The sequence below is a fragment of the Pimephales promelas genome, chromosome 9, assembly GCF_988280905.1.
Source record: "Pimephales promelas chromosome 9, fPimPro1.hap1.1, whole genome shotgun sequence".
Taxonomy (NCBI): Eukaryota; Metazoa; Chordata; class Actinopteri; order Cypriniformes; family Leuciscidae; genus Pimephales; species Pimephales promelas.
In genome coordinates this window covers 23,391,616-23,417,128 of record NC_142777.1, presented here as the reverse complement: position 1 = coordinate 23,417,128, position 25,513 = coordinate 23,391,616, and the positions used below count along the sequence as shown (strand labels likewise).

At 36.8% G+C, this 25,513-nt stretch overlaps 3 protein-coding genes across 7 annotated transcripts in view; 2 read left to right on the top strand and 1 right to left on the bottom strand.

Moving 5' to 3' along the window:
- LOC120474379 (uncharacterized) overlaps positions 1-3,405 on the bottom strand; it is a 6,840-nt gene extending 3,435 nt beyond the window's left edge. The window contains exons 1-8 of the mRNA XM_039664591.2: positions 3,110-3,405; positions 2,455-2,514; positions 1,962-2,118; positions 1,241-1,324; positions 1,008-1,167; positions 415-918; positions 158-302; position 1 (exon numbers count right to left, since the gene is read on the bottom strand). The exon at position 1 is cut by the window's left edge and continues 605 nt beyond it. Coding sequence (XP_039520525.2) covers position 1; positions 158-302; positions 415-918; positions 1,008-1,167; positions 1,241-1,324; positions 1,962-2,118; positions 2,455-2,514; positions 3,110-3,186 — 1,188 coding nt within the window. The 5' untranslated portion in view covers positions 3,187-3,405. The remainder of the gene's footprint in view (positions 2-157; positions 303-414; positions 919-1,007; positions 1,168-1,240; positions 1,325-1,961; positions 2,119-2,454; positions 2,515-3,109) is intronic.
- On the top strand, positions 2,465-6,509 carry zdhhc24 (zDHHC palmitoyltransferase 24). Of its 4 annotated transcripts, none has more exons than XM_089134897.1 (4): positions 2,465-2,546; positions 4,097-4,498; positions 4,637-4,914; positions 5,603-6,509. In XM_089134897.1, the coding sequence occupies exons 2-4, from the start codon at positions 4,194-4,196 to the stop codon at positions 5,893-5,895; spliced, it is 876 nt and encodes a 291-aa protein (XP_088991023.1). In that variant the 5' UTR covers positions 2,465-2,546; positions 4,097-4,193; the 3' UTR covers positions 5,896-6,509. The 4 variants fall into 4 exon arrangements, with proteins under 4 accessions (XP_088991023.1, XP_039520531.1, XP_039520530.1 ...); XM_039664597.2 differs by lacking the exon at positions 2,465-2,546 and adding an exon at positions 3,585-3,841; XM_039664596.2 differs by lacking the exon at positions 2,465-2,546 and adding an exon at positions 3,586-3,846.
- A 546-nt stretch (positions 6,510-7,055) lies between these two features.
- Positions 7,056-24,924, top strand: slc24a6a (solute carrier family 24 member 6a). Of its 2 annotated transcripts, none has more exons than XM_039664594.2 (17): positions 7,056-7,504; positions 9,584-9,679; positions 13,417-13,493; positions 14,447-14,521; positions 14,609-14,693; positions 14,784-14,887; positions 14,983-15,057; positions 15,144-15,169; positions 15,283-15,336; positions 15,502-15,644; positions 15,726-15,892; positions 17,205-17,478; positions 18,264-18,430; positions 18,555-18,669; positions 18,769-18,881; positions 20,154-20,219; positions 20,320-24,924. In XM_039664594.2, exons 1-17 carry the CDS (start codon positions 7,339-7,341, stop codon positions 20,428-20,430), a joined length of 1,914 nt encoding a protein of 637 aa, XP_039520528.2. In that variant the 5' UTR covers positions 7,056-7,338; the 3' UTR covers positions 20,431-24,924. The 2 variants fall into 2 exon arrangements, with proteins under 2 accessions (XP_039520528.2, XP_039520529.2); XM_039664595.2 differs by having other exon boundaries at positions 7,057-7,504; positions 15,726-15,811.
- Positions 24,925-25,513: the final 589 nt, after the last annotated feature.

The window sequence follows — 25,513 nt, the reverse complement described above, 5'->3', positions numbered from 1 at the left end:
GCTACTGTACAACAGATAATTGTGGAAAGATGTTTCAATAAGATATGAATGCAATCGAGGATTTTTTTTTTTTTGTATTATTGTGCGCATAAAAAGATCCATCTCTAACATGCATGGATTGATAAAAAATATACAATGTATTGTTCATTTGGCTTACCCTTGAGAATCGTTATCGTTTTCTGTGGAGCATGATTTGGTCCCATTTCTTTTTTTCTTTCCCCTTTTTTGCATCCCAGAAACTGTGACTTCAGAGGGTACAGCGCTGCCTTCACTACTTTCTTCTTTTTCAATTGATAGACGCACTTTAAGCACACAAAATTTACACAGACTTATTAGGAGTTTGTTTACATTAGACTAATGTCACATTTATCCCAATAAGAAACAAATCAGTTACCAAAATTTCACAACACTAACCTGGTCTACAGTCTAGCTCAGACCGATCGTTTTCTTTCCCATTCTTCCTACGTTTCAGTCTCTCGCAACTCTCTTCATTTGGGTGCACTGTCTCTTTTGTCACCTTTTCCTTGTGGTGTATGCTTTCCTCACAGGGGTCTGGTACATCCATCATGCCCCACATCATAGGACTCAACACAGGAAATCGTGGCAAGGAAGCACCGGCAGGAGTGAAGTGAGCTGAAGGCACAAAGCCTGGCCTTGTACCTGCCCATAGATTGTCCACTGATGGTGGCTTCTGCTGGACTGGAGAATGTGATTGATGGAGTGAATCTCCAGGTAAAGAATAGTAGGGCGGCAAGGGATATTTCAAGGCTTGAAAGTTCTGAAGGTTTTTATAATCCTTTGGGATATTGTTTTGGGGGAGTCCGGAAATAAAAGGTTGTGAGCCAGTTAACCAAGTGGATGGAAAGTAAGGATGATGGCCATTTTCCAAGTTGCATCTCTCAAAATTTTGCTCGATGTCTTAAGAAAGAGGTTAGCGTTAACAGTTTCCTTAAAAAGGGCTGACATGGGGAATGAGATGACCTAACAGAATTTGCTAAGCATGTTACCTTTTGCTGTCTGGGTGTTTTTAATGGTGTGAGAAGTTTGAGATGGGTTTGGAGAATTGGAGGACAAAGGGTGGCCTCTAAAGTCAGACCTATGTGCAGTCTTCATACCTTCGTCCTCCTCCATCTGCTGAATAAAACTCATCGAGTGCTGTTGTACCCGCTGGATAAAAACAGACATCACAATCAATAAAAGTTTACACGTTTTAAAAGACTTTCCCTTTAAAAAAAAGCACCTTGGACTTTTCAGCAACTCTTATGTCTTTCAGTCTTTTCTGCCATTGTGTGAAGTTCGCTTCCAGATACTGTTCATACTGAACCTTGAAGAGCAAATGTGAAGGTTAGTTCAACAACAACAAAATAATCATACACATGCAACAAACTGCAATGAATCATTTTGTCTTTAAGAAAACAAAAGTGGGTCATGTGATTGAATTTGTATTGTAATACACTATTTGAAAATAAAGTAAAAAATATTTTACCTTTAGTGATACACAACTTGTCACTGTGGCAGTACTGTTAAAGGGACATCTTGATACATTATTTATCCCTAAAAGTCAGCATGAAATGGAAATTGGAACAGTCTTTTCTTCCTTATTGTGACATATCAAACGAGAAAAATGTTTAGTATATAGGACTTGATTTTGTCCTTTGCGATTGGAGAAAATTATGAAAATCGACGATGTGCACAAATAAATCATTTATAATAAACATTGCAATATTCCCTGAAACATAAGAATAATCAGTTTTGATATTATGGTGACTTTAAAGGTACATTTGACTACTTTAAGTTAGCAACATGCACCTTTTAAGGTTAGAGAAGGTACAATGCTGTCCCTTTAACTGCCTTTATTGACAAAAAAAGTACCTTTAAAGGTACTTTTTTTTCTGTCAATACAGGTGTATTGTACACTGTAAATCATGGAAGTGTGCAGGTAGTCCTGCGTGGTTGCTTACACGTATATTGTTCATGGCTTTGGTGTGGGCCAACATGTCATTGAGTGTGTCTTGTGCTCTCTGAAAGTCCTGCAGTAGCTTTTGGTTATGGATCTGAGCCCTGCGCTCCTGCTCACTGATCTCTACCCAGCGGCCCTGCAGCCAGGCAGCCCTGCTTCTATACAACAAGAACGAAATAATATTATTTAACTCATTCATTGATAATAAACTCAAAACGAATGGCAGTGTCCTCTAAATTCAAGACAAAAAAAATAAGTCAAATAGTTTCTTGAAAATCAGAATTTTTAGTTTTTAATAAAACTGTTAATATGATCTTAATGATTCTTACAATTATTATTTCCAAAATATGATACTCTCATTTAACATGTATTTAGAATATTTGACAGCAAAAATAGTGTGCCAGACATTCAAAATGTTCCAGCACAATTATACCACAGATAACACATTCCAATTATTCTAAAATTCTTAATTCGATTATATTGATGTTTCTTACAGGCGATTTTTCCGCTGCTGTGATTGAAAATCACTCTGGAGCTGCATCCTTCTTTGCTGACTGCAGATATTGGAGACAACCATTCAGAAAAAGTTAGTAGCCTATAATGTTAAACACACATGCTCAGACTACACAGTGATTTATAAAAGCAGTGTACTGTCCTGTTGTTTTTTTCAAAAGTGTAGGGCTTATGCTACTTCAGATGAAAATAAAAGGAGATGTTATGCATAATGACAGCTATTAGCCTACCATGCACTTTCATTGCATTTTAATCTTAATCAATAAATTAATCTACATAACATATCATACAGGTAGGCCTAATGCTATTTGTTTCATAGGTTTCAAGTAAATTGTGACAGAATAATCTGGGGGAACTACACTTGTTGAAAAAACAATAGCGCCCTCTCCTGGGATTAAACCATACGGGAGATATTGAGAAATTTATTAAACCATACGGGAGATAGCTATGGAGAATTTCACTTAGCATTTAACTCACAATATCATGACAACGTGCACCACAACACTTTATAACAAGCTAAACCCAGGCCTATATAGAGAATTTCAGTAAATAACAACGAGACCGGTAAAAACAGATCTGTGGCTGGGACAAAATTACCAAAATAAAGTCACACGATCTTTCGAGCGATTTACTCACTTGTGTTGTATAGTCTCGTATAATTTCCTTTGATAATTGTCATGGCGCTCCTCCTCTCCCTTTGTAAACGGTGTCATGTTAAACTCGATCTGAATGGAAATCTGCTCTCTCAACAACCAGCAGTGCGGATTATGAGATTAGGGATTATTCTTTGCAAAAGGGGGTCAGAAAGGAAAGGGTGGTCAAAGGAAAATCGTGGTAGGCTTTGATTGATTACTGTCACACAGGAGTTATTGTTAAATGATATATTTTGTGATTCCTTTCCCTCAAACTAAAATTTCACAATAATTATTTTTCCATGTATATATATATATATATATATATATATATATATATATATATATATATATATGAGAGATAGAGAGAGAGAGAGAGAGAGAGAGAGAGAGAGAGAGAGAGAGAGAGAGAGAGAGAGAGAGACATTTCCATACAATAAAGTTATTATACGAGTAAGTTAAGTTAATTTAAATAATAGCTCTATTTTATTTACTAATAAATGTGTTTTTTCGTGTTAAGATAAATTAGCACGACACGGTGGCAGTTTATTTTAATAAAAATGTAACCAATGAGCTCATTTATTTTCTGTGCGTGTGCGTGCATCCACGTGGAACTGTTGTAGAGTGCCGTTTACTTCCGACGGACCGTTTCAGCTGCAACACAGAACTGTCATGTTGCCGAATGTTGTTAGCCTGCTGCAGCAGTTCTTTGTCGAAACGATATTCTGAATGCAATGTAAGGTCGGTATCAATTAATACAAATGTGTTTTATAGATGAGTATTTTATTGTTTCTAACCGATATATGTAGTCTTACTGTGGAACATTCAAAGTAATGTGCCAGAGTTAGCTGTGTCCTATTATTCACTAACTTACTAGTTTCAAAAGCTTCTTATTTGTTGCAACTTTAATAAATGTCATTTAGCCAACGGACTTTTGAAGGATTTTTAATGTCTCTCTCAACTGGCCATTTTTTTCTGTTTTTGTGATCAGATTCGAGCAAGCGAGAATAGAGTGGCTTTACATGTAGAAAACAGGTTGAACAGGTAACGTTAGCGTCTCACGCAACGGATGATTTGAAGCTTAAAACATGGCTAGGTTCATGAGTAGACTATGGTGTAAGGTGGAGTCAACCGGTCGCCATCTGCCTATCGTTCTGAACGCATTTCTGGTGTTCTCCATCACTGCCGAGGTCAGCTATCTGGTGCTGGTGGAGGCTCCTCTTGAACCAGCAGAGAAGAAGACAGAGTGGTGCAACATATGGAAGGCCATGCATCTCTTCGCTCAGTACTTCATGCTAGGAAATATTACCTGGAATGCTTTGTTGTTTGTAAAAACTAACCCAAGTATCCGCGGAGTGTTTCTTGGAGGGGATGCATTGGGCCAAGGGTGGAGGTAATTGTTTTGTTTTGATTGTGCATTATTTATTTATCATTATGCTCTTGAATCCCTCTTTGAGCTTTTGTGGTATTCACCAATTCACTCAAAAGTCAGTAAACAATAATGATGTGATATTTTCCTCTTCTATGGCAGGTACTGCTACAACTGTGAGACACACACTCCTCCACGATGCTCGCACTGCTACGATTGCAACGTGTGTGTGTTGCGTCGTGATCATCACTGTGTGTTTTTTGGCCAGTGTGTCGGTTTCCACAATTACCGGTATTTCCTGACCTGTTTGCTCTTCATGTGGGCAGGGCTGCTCTATGCAGTAGTCATGAATGCTGAGGTCTTCATTGTCATCCTAAAGGAGGGTGTCACTTTTCACAGTGTCATGCTTTTGCTTGTGCCCTGGATCATGCTCGTCTCGGGTGAGTATGAAATTACTAATGAGTGTCTGCTACTGCTATGATAAATCCATAACATCAGTAGAACACTACTTAGGCCTATGCTGCCCAGAAGTTTGCGGTCTGTAAGATTTTTTTCTTACTATTTTTTAGCAGTCATTTGATACAGTACCGACATTTATAAAGTTACACATTCATTTCTTTCTATTCCTCAAATAATACTGATAATCTGTCATTGTTTCCACAAAAAAATATTAAGCAGTTTTCACCAGTTTTAAATATTAACTGTTTTCAACATTGATAATAAAAAATTATGGTTAAGCACTAATCAGCATAGAATCACCATATTTGAATGATTTCTGCAGGATCATGTATTAGTGACTGGAGTAATTATGCTGAAAATTCAGCTTAGCTTTCACAGGAATAAATTACTCTTTAAAATATATTAAATGGAGAACAGTTATTTTATATATTTCAAACGATTACTTATTTACGTAAACTAAATGCTGTATAAAAGACTTTAGAACTTCAGCATTGGTACAGCAAAATTATTATTATTTTTTTTTACTTCTGAGGTCCATGAAAGCTGTGGAAAATGGTAGTGCAAATTATTAGTTTTGCTCAAAAAATATAATGATGCATTATGTGTTATATTGATACCTTTTAAACTGTCAGAAAAATCTCATGAACATCTGTTTTTCTTCAATCACAGGACAGGTGACGGCGAGAGCGTTTGCTTTTGCATTCATTGCTGACACTTGTGTAGTGGGCTTCCTACTGGTTGCTGCCTTCCTCTTCTTTCACGTGATTCTGATGCTGAGGGGACAGACCACACGTGAGTGGTACTCCACCCGGCAGCCTTACAGCCTGGGAGTGCTGGCCAATGTCAGGGAATGCCTGGGCAAGTACTGGTACATCTGCTGGCTCTGTCCATTGATACCTTCCCCGCTTCCAGGAGACGGCATAAACTTCAAGGTGACTGGTTTACTTGAGCACAAGAAGTAGGGTGCGCACTAGGTTTTTTCTCATTGCAATTTCATTACATTGGCCCAGCTGATCCAGAAGGGCATGTTGTTGAGCCTGCGGCAGCAATTGCATGCTGTTCTCAAACCAAACAATTAGCAGCTCTTTTTTTTATCTGAAGAACCAGCCAGAAATCCTGATTTCTAATTTCACTTTACAATTGTTTTTCTTCATTGCACCAGTGTTATTGGTTTTAATTGGTGTCAATTTGGTGGATGTCAAGTATATAATTTTAAATATTTTATAATGCATTTTGGTTTTGGTTCTATTGTGCAATCTTTGCTTTTGTAAAGCAAACTTTTTTTTTGAAAAGGGAAATATTTTAATATCAAAATGGTATGCTCTTTTATTTAATTTGCTCTTAATGTTTTACTGTCATTGATGTGCCAAATAATCTATTCAAACAAATGTGAATGTGCTTTATGCCAGGCTGACCTTTTTTTGTCCTGAATTATACAACAAATGTAATTTTGTTTGTATGGCACTGAATATTGTTTACCTTCAGTTTAATGTTTAACTATATATTTTTTTGTTTTGTCTTTCCATGGGCTTGCTATCTTTCATTTAAAATAAATACCATTTTGTTTTGTTTTTTTTTGCAATGGAAATATTTATAATTATTTGTCCAATGCAACTCTGCTTCAAGACTGTACCAACATTATTGTTAGAAAACAAATATTTTACTGAAATATATCTTTTCTATAAATTAATCAACTTCAAACCATTATTTCATCCCAGACTTATAAGTCCCTGCTGGGTGACTAGTGAGCTACTACTTAATTACAACCATGTTTTAAAGTTTTTCGTTTGTTTGTCTTGTTGTTTTTTTGTTTGTTTTTGTCTCTTTTTAATATTTATTTAATGTTGATTGAATATAAGGTAGAAAATTGCAGAGATACTAGCTATCCTAAACGTAGTTAGACCCCCCTGTGGTTAAAAAAAATGAGTTTCTTAAAGTTTCTGGGCCTATTTGGTACCTTATTCGTAAAGTAACCCCAATACTTTGTGAGGACAGTATAGTCAAAACACTCAAGAGAGCTGAATATTTGCTGGACAAGGGTGTTCTTCTTGTGAACCCTGCATGAGGGCGCAGTTAGTTGTGAGTCTGGGAAACACCCTCGGTGACGGAGTCGAGCGCCGTGTGTGTGGAGGGAGGAGAGAGCGAGAAAGAGAGATGGAGGTGGATGTGATAAGAATGCTTATAAGCTGAGACAATACGTGAAAAACATTTTTTTTTCTTGGTCAATGATAGCTTAAGATATTTTCGCTGTTTCGTTACGTTACTAAACATCCGAAAGGGGTAAATATCGGTAAGTGAAAGATGTGTCTGGAAGCAGTGGGATGCTAGGGCGACAAACGTATGGCTGCATTTAAGCAAGCAAGTCCGCCGTATGTAGAAAAGAGAGGCCAATATAGGTGGTGTGAATGAAAGAAGAGGGCTTCTCTCTTGGGTGGGCATGTTTTGAGAGGTGTGGTGGAGGGATGAAGGCGGTGTTGAGATCGAGACGGCAGCGGCTCTTCTATCGGCTCTTGATATGTGCTGTCGGGCTCATCGCCATCACCTGCTTCGCTCAAATTCTTCATGTAACAGGTGCGTTTATTCATTCATAAACCCAAAATATTTCCTCTGCTAATGATATTTTGTTAAATGTTTGGTTTGTGCGTATTTCCCGTCTAACCCGATCTTATTCACACACACTCAATTGAGTGTTTTTCATTGTCTTGGCGATGTGGAGATTCATTAACAACTTTCTGTCATAATGTGTTTCTGTGATGCAATGTGGTTGTAAATAAACCATATTATGCAGCTATAGTGGTCAAAGCCAATAATTAGACCCACATGGAATGAAGAACTGGGTGAGAATTGTGGGAGTGTGGTACTGCCATAAACAATCCACCCTAAATTAAAAACAAAATGTTCAAGAGGTTCTCAGAAATATGTGGACCTATTATTTTTGACATGCATCAAGTGATGTTACAACAAAACCCCAAAAGGAGTTGGGCAGGAGAAGAGCAGCAGGGAATAACTGAACTGCAGGGGTGGCAGACCACAGCAGGCACATAATTGCCTTTCTCTAAAGGGCATCACTTGGACAGCTGCTTCAGCAACATTCTTCAAAATATTTTCTATTAGGTATCGTGGAATAAAGTAAGCCGTGCAGGTTTGAAATGACGTGAGGGTGAGTAAATGATGGCAGAATTGTCATTTTTAGGTGAACTGTCATTTTAAGACTATAGGGACAATTAGATGATGCATAACATGTGCATGTGCTTTATCATTTCCTTTTGATTTTTGGCTATTTTGAATCACCATTTTGCCATTTACTGGTTACTGTGGTCTGACAAAAAAGTGATAAAATATATTTGAAGTATATTTAGTATAGCACTCACAGTTAATTGACGTACAATGATCTGATAAGAGCTGGATGTATATCATAAAAGTTTGAGAGAAAGCTGTTTATGATTGAGAATATAGCATGTCACACCTCAAGGTATGTCAACTTCCCCATGAGTTGTACCAGCGGCGACATTTCCACACCCTGTCGAAAAGCACAAACAGATGCTGACATAAATTAGGGAGGGGGAAATGTATAATGTGACCTGCTTCTGTGTCGTCGTTCTTCTGTGTTGCTTATGATTTGATTTTTTTTTTCACAGTGCCTCTAACTTTTCCAGCTTTGTCTGTGTGAGTAATGAGTTCCTCTGGGAGGCTGAGTCTGAATGTTAAGCAGCTCCTAAAAAGTGCCCTTGAAATTTACAGCTGAATGAAAGACTGTGATTTGATTTTAGTAACTGTAGCTTGTCTTTAATAATAGACTGGAACATTACCATGTCAATCACAAAGAATGTTTAGACGTGGATCTATAGACATGTCAAAAACTACAGAAATATAGCCTAGATGTTAACATCTTAGCAATTGACAATAGACCATTAAATATTTGGTGATGACTTTAAAAAGTTAACAGTAAGTTAACTGTAAACTCGTAATTTAAAAAAAATCTAAAATCTTCAAATATGTTGGTTTCTGTTATATGTCAGATAAGTCTGTTATATGTTTATGTAAGTCATGCTCTCTTGAATCACTACTGTGCCAAAGTATTAATATTGTGTATACTTTCATATGAAGGCATTTAACCTATTGCAGTTATATTTGGAACTGATTACTTTGCATATGCAAATGAGAACTATCTTTGTCATTTGGTTCTTGAGTAAACCACACCCTCTCTGGGCTCAAATCCAGTTCCACACCACTCATTAATCACTGCTTTTGGATCAGGTTTCCATGGAAACCTTAGAGGATGGGAGGAAGCATTCTGATTTCCTCAATCTTTTTCCTATTTTTAAATAAGTTGGAGTTAAGTTAGATATAGCCCGTCCAAAAGCCTGAACAAATTATAATGCAATAGAATTCAGAATACAAGCATTTTTACTAGACTTTTGTACCCTGCACTGTCTCTTTGGTGTGTGTGTGTGTGTGTGTGTGTGTGTGTGTGTGTGTGTGTGTGTGTGTGTGTGTGTGTGTGTGTGTGTGTATATATATATATATATATATATATATATATATTGTCTTAAGAAGCTAAATTTGTGCCATTTCAATGGCTTTCATAAAAAAGGACATTATTGGACCGATTAGATACGATAAATGTATGTGTTATGCATTTTTTTACAGCCCATTCCAAAGAGGATTCAGACCTGACCTGGGCTGGGCGTAAACTGACCCAGCAAATCGTCAATGAGAACCAGACATCAAACACACCCAGAGCTGGTGAGTGAAAGCCTGAGCGGTTCTCCCTCTCTCTCTCTCTCTCTCTCTCTCTTTATTCACCTTTTTGTGAATAAATCCGTCCATATCTCGCTATCTTTCCCCCCTGCCTCCTCATTCTGTGAACTGATGGAGACAGGTGCCCTCTTCATAGTCAAGCCCCCTTTGAGGCTTGTGTTACTAAGCAACAGAATCCCTAATTTCAGAACTGAGGATAGTCTGTTTTAAGCATTCAAAGTGTGCCACTTTTGTGAGATTCGTCATATGCCCTTTTTATCTTTCAATCAACTCCACAAATCACTCATGGACAGAGGTTTCGCCTTTTCCATTTCTGTCCTTTTTTTTCATTCCCCACTCTCCAAATCACTCACTTTTTGATTTATTGATCTTATCTTAAGAAATGAGATTGTGAGTGTTGTTGTTTTTTCAACAAATGAATGTTCAGTGCCTCGGGTATTAAAGCTTGTGACAGTAGTGATCTCCCGCAGCCCTTAATGGATCCTTGCATACTTGCTTTTATACATGATACTGCAGTCTGTCATGAATTACATTTCAAGGGATTGTTCACCCTAAAATGAAAATGAAGTCATCATTTACTCAGCCTGGTGTTGTCCTAATGCAGCATACCTTTCTTTTGTTTTCATACCACAAAAAAAAAAACGAAATTATATTTTTTAAAATTCCTGGTCGCAGACCATATAGTCCAGTCTATTTAATGACAGTAAATAGCGATCAGCATCAAGATGTAGATGTCAGAATGGCCCCATGCAACATGTGTCGAATATTCCAAGTGTTCTGGTGGTATTTGTTAGGGTTTGTTGAACAACAAAACGAAATTTAATGTATTACGAAAAATCCTGACCTTGTCCGTTGGTGTTCGGTGCAGGGCACACATTCATGACACTATTAGCGCTGACATTCACTCCAAGTTGATTAATAAAAATGTGACATAAAATACAATCCATGTACTTTCTTCTCTGTGGTGAGTATATCCGTTCTGTTTGTCGTTAAAAAAAAAGCTATCGCATTCACATCAACTGCCATTCTGACTGTCATCTGAGATATTTAACTCGGTGAAGAAAGTATAGAGATTTTGTTTTGGGATTTCTAGGAGTTGTATTACATTTAGCAATATGTGTAATATACAGAGCCAGTACATTTACTTGAGTACAGTATTTAAAGGAATACTCCACTTTTTTTGGGAAATATAGGCTCATTCTACAACTCCCCCAGAGTTAAACAGTTGGGATTTACTGTTTTCGAATCCATTCAGCCGATTTTCGGATATTTAGAAGAATATCAGTAAAAGTTTCTGGTTTCATTGACTAGTAGGAAAAAAATATACTATGAAAGTCAATGAGACCAGAAACTGTCTGGTTACTGATATACTGCTAAATATCTGAAAATCGGCTGAATGGATTCGAAAACGGTAAAACCCAACTGTTTCACTCTGGGGGAGTGGTACAATGAGCCTATTTCCAAAAAAAGGGGAGTATCCCTTTAAGTACAATTTAGAGGGATCTGTATTTTTCTCGAGTATCATTTTTGGGAAGTAAGTACTCATTACTTTACCCAAGTACATTTGAGAGGGAAATATTGTACTCTTTACTCCATTACATTTCTATTACTACTTTCTCTATTACAACGTTACTACTTCTAAAAAAATAAAACGTGGAAAAAAGAAAAATCTCGGAAACCCTCAATTTGTTGTTCCCCTCTCAAATGTGATTGGATTGTGCAGGTGCCATTGATTGGGGAACCCTATCAGCAATCACCTTCAGCTTTCCACCAAAGTCAACTCAATGGTCAGATTTAAACATGAGACGAAACCATGGATGAAACAATGGATGAAGACACAGCCGGTCCATCCCGTGAATGTGCCGACCCGTCGCCCCACCTCGCTATTCACACTATTTTAGTTTTTTGATTTTTTCTTGAAATTTTCTGAGATGTTAAAAAAAGCAACATGGTAAAAAGACTTGATTTTACTTTCAATTCCTTTTACATTCTCCAAGGTATTAACATTAACATTTTTCATAACTCCATGTATGATGTGTCTGTACGTAAATGTAAGCACTGTTGGCAGTAGTAATGCAATATTTAGAAAATGTACAATTGTACTGATACTCCAGTACTTTTACTCAAGTAATAAAGCTGTGTACTCTGTCCGCCTCTTGTAATATATGATGCCTGTATCATGGAACCATTCTGTAAAAAAAAAAAAAAAAAAAAAAAAAAAAAAAGCTTGATGCTGGTGGTTATTCACTGTCATTATATGGACGAGAACAAATGGGGCATTTTTTTTTTATTCTCCTTTTGTGGTCCTGAAAAGAAAGAAGGGTATACGGCATTAGAACAACCCTAGGGTGAGTAAATGATGACTTAGTTTTCATTTTAGGGTGAACTATCCCAATGTGTTTCATTTACTGAATATAATTCACTTTAACAACATAAAAAAACGCTGTTTTAACTATTTATTATTTGCTTGCATTGTTCACACATCACAAAAGAATTAAATGAAGTTATTTCATTTTTGATGACATACTTCACCTCTATATAATATTATTCGTGCTTATATGTCATTACTCTTTAGTGAAAGTTGTTTGCAAGGCTTATAAATATTTAAAAAACAGCTAACTAATGTATCAGTGTTAGTGTAGGCTGAGCAGATCACTTTTGGTGGACAAATGTAATAAAATATAATGCTTTAAAAGGCTTTAAAATCATTATACCTCTTCAATTATTCATAAATCCTTCTGATTTATGAAATTCAATAAGGGAGTAAATTTAATCTTAGATGTAACTGAGCAGCTGTTGGTTCCAGCTACAGTATGCATTGTAATAACAGATTTGATGTTATTGCTCAGAATAATCAAGACATATTCCCCATTACATTTGGCATATTATCTAGTGAAATTGCACTTAACATAATTGATACATGTAGGAAATTAGAAAGTTTGTACGTTATAAAACCTTAAAAAAGGTTTTTTCAAAAAAGAAAATTGTTATTATTCTATGCATTTAAAGGGGTGTGATTTCCTCCCCCGTCTCTTAATTTGATAAACATGATTGTTTATTAGAAAGCTGGCCTCTTTAAGGCAGTCAGAGCAAGAACAGTCTTCACGCTGATTGCATCTCAAGAAGCTGTGGGCTAAAGTATTACCAGTCCTCTGATTTAACTAGGCCTTCTCTTCCTGGCCTCTCTGCACTATTACAGATTGGCTTAAAGGATGGTCAATTCAATTGCCACTTAGTTACAATAGACAAAAGCTTCTTAACAACCTTGAGTTAAATGCAGTACATTCTCTTAATAAAGGCTACAGCGCATCAATGAAGTGAGAAAGCACAGCACTACAGTATATAGGTTAGTGTTTTTGCAGATTAAATCCATCTTTCTTGGCTGCCTTTTGTTTTTGTTTTTTTTTTCATCTGTAATACTGTATTTACATCTAAATATGCGTGGATATATATCCCCTTATCAGTCGCAAAAAAAAAAAAAAAAACACAACTATTTAAAAATGATTTATAGCCACTGTGCGCTCTCAGATGCAATCTTTATTGTAAACATTAATGTGCTAAATGTTATTAACATCCGTTTCAGTTCAGACCAGAGCTGTTAAGGGGATTTCATAATATTGTAAGCCTTGCTTTGTGGATTGCATAGTTTCTCTGTGCTACTGTATTCCTAATGGTCTTTTAACCCCATCTCCATTTTAAAAAATGTTCCCTTTTCCACCCAGCTATCCATGAATTTCCAGAGGACATCTTCACTAAGGGACAGAGGAGGCATGGGGCAATTCTACTGCATGTGTTTTGTGTAAGTATGCAACTATATTTATAAATATACCGAGAGCTGTTTGGTCCAATGATTGACCGTGTCAGGAAAAGTTCTCTACTGTTAAAATATTAGTGTCTTTTTTAAAAAAAGACGACATTAATACTTTTATTTGGCAAGTATGAATGTATTGATCAAATGTAAGTGTAAAGGCATTTATAATGTTACAAAATATTTTTGTTTCAAATAAATGCTGTTCTTTTGAATGTTCTATTAATCAAACAATCCTGAAAATATATGCACAAAAATATTAAGCGGCTGTTTTCAACATGTTTTTTGAGCAGCAAATCAGCATATTATAATTATTTCTGAAGGATCATGTGACACTGAAGACTGGAGTAATGTTGAAAATTCAGCTTTGCCATAACAGGAACGAAGTGATAATGCTTTAAAATAAAGATTTTATACTTTAACATTAACTGCAGTAGTTAATATGAACTATGACCAATATTTCTGCATCATTTATTAAACTTAATGTTTATTTAAACATTTACCAATACATTTCTAAAATACATGTTTTATCTGTTAACATTATTAGAAATCTCATGTTCATGTTAGTTTACATGCATTAACTAAACGAACACGAACAAATGCTGTAAAAATGCATTGCTCATTATTCGTTAATACATTAAGTAAGGTAAACAAATGAGACTGTATTTGTAAAGTGTTACCGATATAATATAACTGATATAACCTGTTAATTTCCTATTTTTTTGTTGTTTTGTAGTACAAGTTTTATATTTGACTTTAAATTGTAGCTTGACTTGTAGAATAATAGTTTGTGATTTGACTTGTTTGTAATAATGATGCATAGCAAAATTGAAAATAATGAAATAACTAACAATGAAAGATTCAGTCTTTGATAGCACTGTGTTTGTGAAAGTTAAGGAATGGATCTCTGCTGACCTGTCTTCTGTGTGCTGTTGTGACCACAGGCAGTTTATATGTTCTATGCCCTTGCCATTGTCTGCGATGTCTACTTTGTCCCCTCTCTGGAAAAAATCTCCGCGGTGAGTGTAGTTAGTTGCTACTAGCAGGAATCTCAATGTTACTGTATAATAGCAGACCATGTTCTGAGCTGGAGTTTGTGTTTTCAGAATCTGCAGCTCAGTGAGGATGTTGCAGGTGCCACCTTCATGGCAGCAGGCAGCTCCGCACCCGAGCTTTTCACATCTTTGATCGGTCAGTAACAGTCAATGTTTATTTTTTTTTTTTTACAATGTGTTGTTACTGTAAATAAGTTGTCAATAAGTAGCTGTCTCTTCATATCAGGTGTGTTCATCACCAAGGGAGACCTGGGGGTGGGAACTATTGTGGGATCAGCTGTCTTCAACATCCTGGTCATCATCGGAGTTTGTGGAATATTTTCTGGACAGGTAGGATTATGTTTGTTTCAATATATATATATAAAAAAACGTTACAGTTTCACTTTGTTTGTTTCTTGCGACTTTTCACCATTCCTGCTTCACAGACCATCAAGCTGACCTGGTGGCCGCTCTTCCGCGACTCCATCTTCTACATCCTCTCTGTGCTGGCCTTGATTCTGGTAAGCAGCACTATATATTTATCTGCCTGTATTTTGTAGTCACAGTTAATTAAGGACATTTATGTATTTACTGGTGTGTATTTCAGATCATATATGATGATAAAGTAATCTGGTAAGTGTGTCAAATTCATTATAAAGATGGAATATTAATATTCATTGACATTTAAGTAGTTAACATGCATGTATATATATCTATCTCTGTTCATATAAATATCTCTGTTGTAGGTGGGAGACTATAATCCTCATATCAATGTATGGAGTTTACATCCTTATCATGAAGTGAGTATTTAACATTTACATTACTTACCAGTCAAAATATAATTTATACTATTATGGAAGTATGTTTGTAATATGTATTTATTTAACTAATTTACATACTTATATTTTTGGTCGGCACATAATTTCCACAATATATAATATTAGATTGTGTGTGTCCATTTCCAGGTTTAACAGTCAGATTTTGGGCTGGGTGGAGCAGAGGTTTGGTATCCCAGGTCATCCGTGTTTGGTGAGCAGTCTGTGCAGAGATGTGTCGGTAGGAGAGGCAAGCCCCCACTGTGACACCTCCATGATCCTCTTGAAGAAAGGTGTGTGGGTGGAGGGTGGAGCTGTGTGGATCATACTGAGAGGTTGTGCATTATATAGTACCACGTCTCTCTTTCTCTCAGGTCAGAATGCGGGTGGCCAGGACTCCCCGGTGGTGATGGTGGATGAGTTGATGAGTCTACACCCTCACCAGTTCTCTTTTTCAGAGGCAAGCCTCCGTGTCATGATCACGCCCCACTTCTCCCCCCGCACTCGCCTCAGCATGGCCGGACGCATGCTCATCACTGAGGTACTGGCTGGATGCTTGCTCGCTTTTTGCATGTCTGGATGGGACAGCAGCACCTCAGTTGCGCAACCAAGAATATAAATTATCAGGCTAATTTCATGTATGGATTAAAGGACGCAATTAATATAATTCTCATGTATGGTTTATTTGTGCATCTAACTATCTAAAAAGGTTGCTGCAAACAATTAATTTCTCTTGTTTTCCAGTAATTATACAAAAGTTTTTTAAAAGGAGGTCTGGATTTTTTGATGAATAAATCATTTCAAAAGAACAACATTTATTTGAAACAAATAAAAATAGATAAAATCTTTTGTAACATTATAAATGTCTTTCTTGATACTTTTGATCAGTCCAATATTTTGGATCTTTGCTAAATAAAAGAATAATCAATAAAAAAAATCATCATACTGACAGTGTACATAGTGTCTCATCTTTTTTTATTTGCAAAATTCTTGCATTTTTTTCCTTGTTTTAAGCATAAATCAAACGGTTCAGTCAGTTGAGATAGAAAAAAATCAATATATACATTCTTATAAAGACTTATTATGTTTATACAGTGTTTAATCTCAAATCATAATATCGCTTAGGTTCACTAAATAAAAAAATAGTTGGAAACAGGAAAACTGAGAAAAATAGATTAAGAAATTAAAATCAGTGCTTCTGCTAAAATTCCTTAAGAGAGTTTAAAATAGATACAAATGAGATTTGTATTTTCACATTTAGTTCACATTTAGTGAGAAATTGTTCACATTTAGTAAGAAAAATGCTATTGTTTTTTTTTTCTTCAGTAGAAAAAATTGAGAAGCAGGAGTTTCCATTTGAGCTCATTTAATGTCATTGCTGTCTTGGAGAAATAATAAAGAGATCTCATTTATAGTTTCTCTTTCCTATGTGTCCTTTAACACGGCCCTCCCACTGTAACATCTGCAACAGGTATTATGGTGACTGATCCAGTCCTCAGAACGTCTGCTGTCATTTCCTCTATACTCTTCAAATGTCAGTAATAGCATTTCTATCTATAGGTTCAGGCATCCTCAGACTACTCTGTAACCACCATTTTGTTGTTTGTTTGGGCAAATGCTGTATTCCATCTACAATTGTTTACATGACTTGCTTGTTGGCTTGACTCTTGCAGCTCTTGCATGTCATCTTTAAGAGGTCCCAACGGACTGCGCTTTACTTTGGTCTTGCGGTGTGTTCTGCAAGCTTGACTCACCATTTCACATCTAACCAAATCTCATTCGGTTGAAGGGGATCATATTGGGTCTCCTCTGCACTGTGTACATCTCTCACATCTTCTGCCTGTCTTCCACAGAGGCAGAGACTAATTCGAAACAGGAGCCCTGGAGACAGCAGTGGCAGCGGATCAGGGGACACTGCCGGCCAAGATGGTCCAGGCATGGAGGGGGTTCCTTGGGGTCTGGAGAATGGAGGGGCCATTGAGAGTGAAACACAACCCCTGGAGGAACCCAGACAGAGGGGCCAAGGAGAGGAGTTAGAACGTGTAGCAGATATAGAGGATGCTCAGCCTGAAGAGGAAGAAGAAGAGGCAGATGAAGAACAACCCTTCAGACCTCTTACCGTGCCAGGTGAGTGAATGTTTTTCTTAAACAATTCGCAATCGCTCCACAATTAACAATAGTAACATAAATATTAATTTAACAACCAATGATTTGCATCATGAATATTTTTAATATATGAAACAAGTAAGCTTTTTTGTGGAACCCTTATAGTACTCTGTGATGTTGCTGAAAAATTAGATTCATCCAGAATCATATTAGAATTTGATTATGACTCCCTGAATTAAAAACAAACTGAATCATGTGGTGCATAACCACTCCCACCACTCCCACAATTAAAATATTATTCAGATTATTCAGAATAACAGGACAACACATTGAGTTTATTGTGGTTCATCTGTCTCAAATTTCCCCTCACATCCTGATTAGGAGAATGGTCCTCATTTTTTGCCCATTAAGGACCATGATCCATTAGTCTAAGAGCCATTTCTAGATAATGGGACCATGCATTTTCGTTTTGTACACTAGTGTTATGATTACAGAAAAGTGAAGAGAGCTCTCAAATCGTTCGGGGCTAATGCGCCTTGCAATCAAATGAACTCCATCACTACTGAACAATTGAACATGTTACTGAAGATGCAATTTGAAAAGCTCAAAAGGGATCCCTTTGAAACGTTTCAGTAAAAGAAAGGAAAATAAAAAGAGATCATTAATGTTTCATTCAAGTATCATCGTCTATATTGTCAGTCTTTGTTCTGTGACATTTGAATGTATGTGATGCTCTCTTTGTCCTGTAGATGGCGTTAAGGAGCCTTGCACGAAATGCTAATGATTTGAAGTACTTTTATCCACAGAGGGGCGCTGGGAGCAAGTGAAGTGGTTGTTTTCATGGCCTTTAGGCTGCCTGCTGTACTACACTGTCCCTAACTGTGTTTTACCGCGCTGGGAGCGCTGGTTTATGGTTACCTTTGTGGCCTCAACACTCTGGATTGCCGTGTTCTCCTACCTCATGGTGTGGATGGTGAGATCAGCCCTTCGGCGCTCATTGTCACTGCAAAGACACCATGTGGAAATGTTTGTTTGTCTCAAAATATGTAACATGGTCTGTTAGGATTTTTTTTTAACTTAAAATATCTTTGTTGCAGGTCACCATCATCAGTTTTACATTGGACATTCCAGATGTTGTCATGGGTATTACCTTTCTAGCAGCAGGCACCAGTGTCCCAGACTGCATGGCTAGTCTCATAGTTGCCCGTCAAGGTGCTATGATCACCCCACTCTTCCTTTTCTTGTCCACATGTTCAGTTTTATCAATGAATGAATGAATGAATGAATGAATGAATGTGTCTGGTGCTGCAGGTATGGGAGACATGGCAGTGTCCAACTCTATCGGCAGCAACATCTTTGACATTCTGCTGGGTCTTGGTTTCCCATGGGCTTTGCGCACTCTAGTAGTTGATTATGGGTCAATAGTGAGTTTTCTTGTTTGTTTTTTTTTTTAATTAGAGATAAAGATCTGTGGTCTGATAGTCTGTGATGTATTCCGATTCTTTCTCAAAGAATTTTGGATGGATCCACAAAAATTTAATTAAATTAAAGTAAAAAAAAACTAACATAAACTATTATTTAATAATAATAAAATAATCATAAAAAAAATATTTAATAATGAAATTAAATTAATATATTTAAAGCAAATAAATATTTTCAGACAACTTAAAGTCCCCATGAACCGGAAGTTGCAAACGATTTTTCTCCAGTGCTGTGACGTATTTCCAAGTGAAACGGAATATTGAACAGAGGGCAGGGTTTTACTCTAGCGCTCCTCCTCTCCATCTCTCGCTCATAGCAAACTAACGGTTTGAGGGGAGTGGTTAAGCGTTCAGCTAACAGTAATATTGTGTAAAAGTTAAAAGAACCATTTCTACAATATATATTTTAAAATGTAATTTATTTATGTGATGGCAAAGCTGATTTTTCAGCATCATTACTCAAATGATCAGTGTCAAATGAAATCATTCTAATAAGCTGATTTGATGCTCAAGAAACATTTATTATCATTATCAATGTTGAAGATGCTTGTGCTGCTTAATATTTCTGTGGAAACCGTTATACTTTTTAAAGGATTTTAAGAGAATAGAAAGTCCCAAAGAATAGCATTTAGAAACATGAAAAAATTGTAAGATTATAAAACACCCAAGCATCAGAAAAAGAAACCATTCCAGACCGGAAGTAACTTTTCAGATTTTGATTAAAGATTACCAAGGTAAAACATTTTTTTAATATATATTTACTTGCACGGATTAATTGTTCACCACAAGACTAGTAATATGCGCTAACAAAGTAAATAGGTTCAATTTTGATTTCACGGGGACTTTAAAAATCTTGAGACTCCTTCTGTTCCATCCCTAATTTGACCTTATTCTATCCTTTCTATTTGATTCGCCATGTGAAAGATAATTTTGTGTATTGTGCAGTATTTTTGTGTTATTTATATACTATTATATTTTTTATTAATATTTTGAATTTAGCTTTTATTTTTATTTTTATATTTACAGTTTTATTTAAATTTTAGTGTAATAAGTTTGTGCTTTTGTCATTTTTATTAGTTCAGGTTTAAAAAAAAAATTCAGGTTTAAGTTAACACTGACAAATAGCAAATTTCAGAATGTTTAGAATACTGTTTACCCTGGTTCTGCGTGTTGTGAGCCGTGTTCTTACAGCAGTTTCCCCTGGTCTTCCTATAGGTCTTCATTAACAGTAAGGGGCTGGTGTACTCTGTGATTCTCCTTCTCGCTTCTGTTTTTCTCACTGTAAGTTCATCATTGACTATTTGACAACTCTCGCCACATATTATTTTGTAATGTTTGTCTCATGGCATGTACATGGTCTGTTTTCTGTCTGTCTGCACAGGTACTGAGCGTGCACCTGAACCACTGGAGGCTGGACCGGAGGTTAGGTCTTGGGCTTATGTTCCTGTATGTCATCTTCCTGCTCTGTGCCATCTGCTTTGAGAAACTCTAGATCACACTGTTCGTATTTTGCTTGACTGTAGGATAGATCTAGTCATAGATAAACATATTTTAGCCCCAGTCACTGCCTTATTAGTAGCGGTTATTTCAGCCATGGTTTGAACCGTGACTCTGCTCTGGTACGTTAAAGGCACACTATGTCGAAATTGTGTTTTTGTCAAACAGTGACCCCTTAGTCACTGTGGAATACTTGCACTGTTGTGAATGGCTAGCTAGACATATGTGGAAATTATTGGACTGGTCTAATTATCAACAGTGGGTGAATGAACAGTATCGTAAAAAAGGACATACAAAATAGAACGCAAACAAGTTTAGAAATAAGAGATTTACTTCATCCATCAACAAGATCGCCAGGTCAGCATCGCTGTCAGTGTTGCTTTTTAGGTCTTGCCACCAACTAGTGAAAGCCCGACCAAGTGGCACTCTTTTCCGTTTCCTCACACGGTCAAATTCTCTTTTCCTTTTTCAAGTCTTTTCCGACCACGTTTTATTTGCTTTTTCCATCTTGGAGTATCACCTCTGAAATGCACGCAAGTTTCTTCATGTTTCATATGTTGTTGTTGATGTGTATGACGTCGTTGCCGTAAAGCATTTCGTGATTCTTGCAAGATTTGTCGGGGGCTTCTCTGTCAAACTTGAATGGCTGGTTTTCACAATGGCGTCCCCCCCAACCTTTACCAGGATGATTCGCCCTACTATGAGTTTGTTTGCCACCGAAATGACTTTGAAGCTGTTTTATTAAGGTACAATTCTTGCATAGTGTGCCTTTAAGAACAGTCAAGTTCTACACACGGCTTCAAGCCAATCACCTGCTAGACAGTGCTGCCAAACTCAAGGAGACTGTACTGCATACTGTACCTCTGAAACATTTCTACTTAACATTCTACTTTAAGAAAACAAAAATCAGTTTCAATTACAAGATGTGATGAATTTATAAAGCAGTGTTAAATGTTTACAGCACACAGAACACTTCCTCTAACCTCGCCTTTTGCATATTTTTATTCTGAAATCTTGTAATCACAGTCAAGCGTGGTGTGAAGAAAAAAAAACTGATATTGGAAAAGTGTTACTACTGAAAGAAAGATTTCTATTAACTAGGGTGACCATTTTGATTACCAAAAACCAGGACACTCGGGCCGGCAAACAGATACTCAAATGATACTCGAAGTTTACTCAAAGATGCCTTATTAATTTCAATACATATAAAAGTAGGCTATGCCTCCTCTGTATGGATAGAAAATTGTTATATTACAAGACACAAATTCAGATAGGCTTCTCAGAGGTTACTCAACATGTTTTATTATGACAGGTTTAAAAAATAATGAAAGAAATAATGATAGAAATAATGTCTCTACTGTATTAGAAAAATAAATAATAAATTGCTAAAAGAAATACCTCCAAAATTGAACAAAAATAGCTCTCACAAACTTACAAAAACGAACTAACAAAATATATTTATATCTTTAGTTTTCTTCCTCTTTACCCTGTTTTTCTTCCTCATCCTCCTTGTTTGCCCATCTATATTTTGCTGTAGAGCTGATCTTTCCCAGCAGTCTTTGGAAAACCAGAACATTTTCATCACTTTATAAAACAGCCAGGACAGGACGTGAAAACAGGACTGTTGGTCACCCTATATTATTATACAATTACAATATTATACAATTTATTGCATTACATTGCCTTATTTATTTAAAAATGTGGTTTTGAGTATTTTCCTTAGTGAATTTAATAGCAGTCTGTCACTTTTTGTGTTGTTCCTTAAAAAAAAGAAAATAATCTGGTATTTTGGAAGGCATTTGTTATAGTATTTCTGATTAACCAAAAACATCACCTGCCTTTGGTGTTTACATACCAAACATGCAGAGTTTTATATAAAGTGTCACTTTTTTTGCACATTTTGACATGTTGTAATGAAAAAGTTACTTTTGTGCCCCACTGCAACACGAACTTAGCCTGACTACGACCTCGTACTTCGTACTACGTACTACGACCTCAGACCTCGTACTTCCGCTCAATTTCAGTTAGCTTCTGTACATCGACATGTCTCTCAGTTCCCCATCAAGGCTACTGAACTTCAATATTATGGATGTCGTATATGGGAAATCCTCCCCTTCTTCACTTCTGCTGAAATCTTACAGGCTAATGCCAGCAGAGCTGGCCAATTGACGCAAATATGCAAATACTGAAACACCGTTGCAGTATAAATGAAGATGCAGTGCCAATTTCCGTCAGACTCTCTCTCTTCACGCTCAAATCGTGTGCTGGAAAGCTGATACTAATATCTACTACTTTAGGATTTTTCTCGCCGTCGTCAAAAGTGCACCGAAGATACGCTGAACTGTCTTCTGCGTCTGATGGTGACTATCTGCAATTTGTGCTTGGGCCCCATCGTGCCCCCGGACACGCACCTGTTTTGTATCGCGTGCTTAGGGCTGGCCCATGCTGAGTCAGCCCTCAAGGACGGATATGTCCCTATGAGCTCTCAAGGCCAGGCGGGATGCAGCTTGCGCAGCAGCGGGGATTGGGCCCACTGCCGCCACCGAGCCACTGGTGGGGCCCCCCAACCGCGAAGTCGAGATACGGCTTCCGGTGAGTTTCCCCGCCGCCACCTTTCATCCACCTTTTTTTTAAGGAACAATGAGGACTTTGTGTCTTTCGGGGTGAGTAAGGAAGAGAACTCCATGTTTCTGCCTCTGAGACCGACTGGGTAGCGAGTGGGCCCGGTCTGCCCCGGACCTGGCAGCTTCTGAGCTTCCCCAGGTGGTAGGCCAGGGAAGAAGCGGACGGCCCAGAGAAGCCTTGGTGGGAGGAGTTCCCATATACGACATCCGTAATGTCTTGTTCCTTGCCTTTCAGGGAACTGAGGTTACGAAAGTAACCGGAGACGTTTTCCTCCGGCCTGAAAACAGCCGGCCAACCAACAGATTAAGGGCAGGCTGGGAGCCTTGACGAAGACGCTAAGCACCGAGTTTAAGATTGTATATTAGATTAGGTAAATCGAAAACGACGGTGGATATGGAGACACGGGATGCATTTCGCTCTGTTGTGGAGAATATTCCCAGCATTTGCAAACTGAAGCCCAAACAAGAAGAGTGTTTGTTAAGCTTTTTGAATGGAGGTTATGTTGTGGCCCTACTCCCGACAGGTTTTGGGAAAAGTTTAAGTTATCAACTATTACCGATCATCAGCGAGAAACTGGGGAGGCCAAAGTCCGGCAAGGGGATAGTTGGTATTGTGCCCCCCTTGGTTGCACTCATGGAGGATCAGGTTAAGGAGGCAGCAAAACTCGGTCAGCCATGCTCACTATGGTATTCTGCTCGATGGTTTCGTTTTCGCATTATATGTTTACAGTGGTTCGACGCGACTGAGCTGGTGAATAACATGTCATAACCTAACGTTATGCGATTGGTTTACAGGTAGCCAATGATTTTATACTTTAGACAAGCAGACCATGCCACGAGAAAGAAAACACTTTTCAATTATGCTATGCCGAGCTGTCTAAGAAACAAAGCGAAGTGGCAGAGTTTGGTATTACCAGTCCATCATGAACTATGAACATGAGAAAGTAACAATTAATTAAATTGTAAAATTAAAATGTAGTCATTATTCACAAATAACTGCTTTATACACCAGTTTTTATAATTTAATAAATATATTTTCACACTATGAATGACACCTTTATAAACAACAGACCTTAATTGGCCTTTGCACCAAAAAAATATAATCATGTATTGCATACTATGGAACAGATTGTTCTGTTGAAGGGCTTTAGCTATTCAATTCAACAATAAGTTCAATTCCACACCAGGGCTCGGAACGATAACCTCTTTATTGTTTTGTCTCACTCACTCTCTCTACGCATGCGCACACAAAACCCCGTAACCTTGGTTCCCTTGGAAACCTTGAATTCGAATACAACACGGATATCGAATTATTATTAATAATATAATATATTAACAATCAAAGTCATCCATTGTTTGATCTTACATTTATTTGGTTAATTCTGATACAGATATTTTTTTTTTTTACCTTTGACTTTGTATCCTCAATAAACATGCTTATGTTTTAGTTATATTGTATATTTAATTTGTATTGCTTAAAAAGTCCTGTACCAATAGTCAATATTTTATTGCGTGTGGTTTGCAGTTCTCTTAATACTAATGAGGAAAATTTGTAAATTATTTAATTTTTCTTCTTAAATGTCCTGATGATTTTTATCCTACCACTCATGATAACAAGTATGTTTTAATTAAATTAATGTGAGAAAAACATAGTAACTGACATGACAAGTTACGGCCTGACTGCATATTATTATGCCACTGTTTAGGGTTCAGTTCTTCCCTGTTTATTTTCATTTTAAACGTCACATAATGATGATATGGCTCATTATTACTCTCACCATTTGTTACAGTTCTGTCTATATTATTAAAGATATTTGTATGTTGTCGAGTGCAATAAAACAAGGTCTGTGCAATACCGAAGATTATCACTCTGAGTCATTTGCATTGTTCCTTATTTGTAATAAAGTTTCATTTTGTGAAAACATAACTCTATGCTGTGTTTTTAAGGAAGAATGTTGCATAGTCTCATGGAAACTGTTTTAACAAAATGGTTAAACATTTATCATAAGAACATATCTGTGATCTAGCAGTGTGTTGAAATGTTAAGAATTGCGTTTATCAGTACATTTGTATATCATTTCTTTTAAAATGCTTGAAGCAAGCTTTATCTTGTCCTTTAATTTACACAGGCTCAGCACAACAAGAGACAAGGTACAATATTGTTCACTATGTTCAAGAGATTAGAATTAGTAAGATTTTTTTTTAATTTGCACTCTTATTCCACAATGTTTATTCCATTTCACTTTTATTGCGTAACCACAAAAGTCTTAGTACTTTTCTAAGTTTCTTGAGCATCAAATCAGCATTAACAATGATTTCTGAAGGATCATCTAATGATGTAACACAAACAACTGGAGTAATGATGTTGAAAATTCAGCTTTGCCGTCACAGGAATAAATTACATTTTAAAATATATTCAAATAGAAAACTGTTATTTTAAATTGCTATAACATT

Bases quoted from the DNA above. Each gene is read 5' to 3' on its own strand.
- zdhhc24 (XM_089134897.1), top strand. From the start codon at position 4,194: ATGGCTAGGTTCATGAGTAGACTATGGTGTAAGGTGGAGTCAACCGGT. The intron at 4,499-4,636 runs GTAATTGTTTTG...CTTCTATGGCAG, and splicing joins GCATTGGGCCAAGGGTGGAG to GTACTGCTACAACTGTGAGA. The intron at 4,915-5,602 runs GTGAGTATGAAA...CTTCAATCACAG, and splicing joins CTGGATCATGCTCGTCTCGG to GACAGGTGACGGCGAGAGCG.
- slc24a6a (XM_039664594.2), top strand. From the start codon at position 7,339: ATGAAAGAAGAGGGCTTCTCTCTTGGGTGGGCATGTTTTGAGAGGTGT. The intron at 9,680-13,416 runs GTGAGTGAAAGC...TTTTCCACCCAG, and splicing joins ATCAAACACACCCAGAGCTG to CTATCCATGAATTTCCAGAG. The intron at 15,645-15,725 runs GTGTGTGGGTGG...TCTTTCTCTCAG, and splicing joins CATGATCCTCTTGAAGAAAG to GTCAGAATGCGGGTGGCCAG.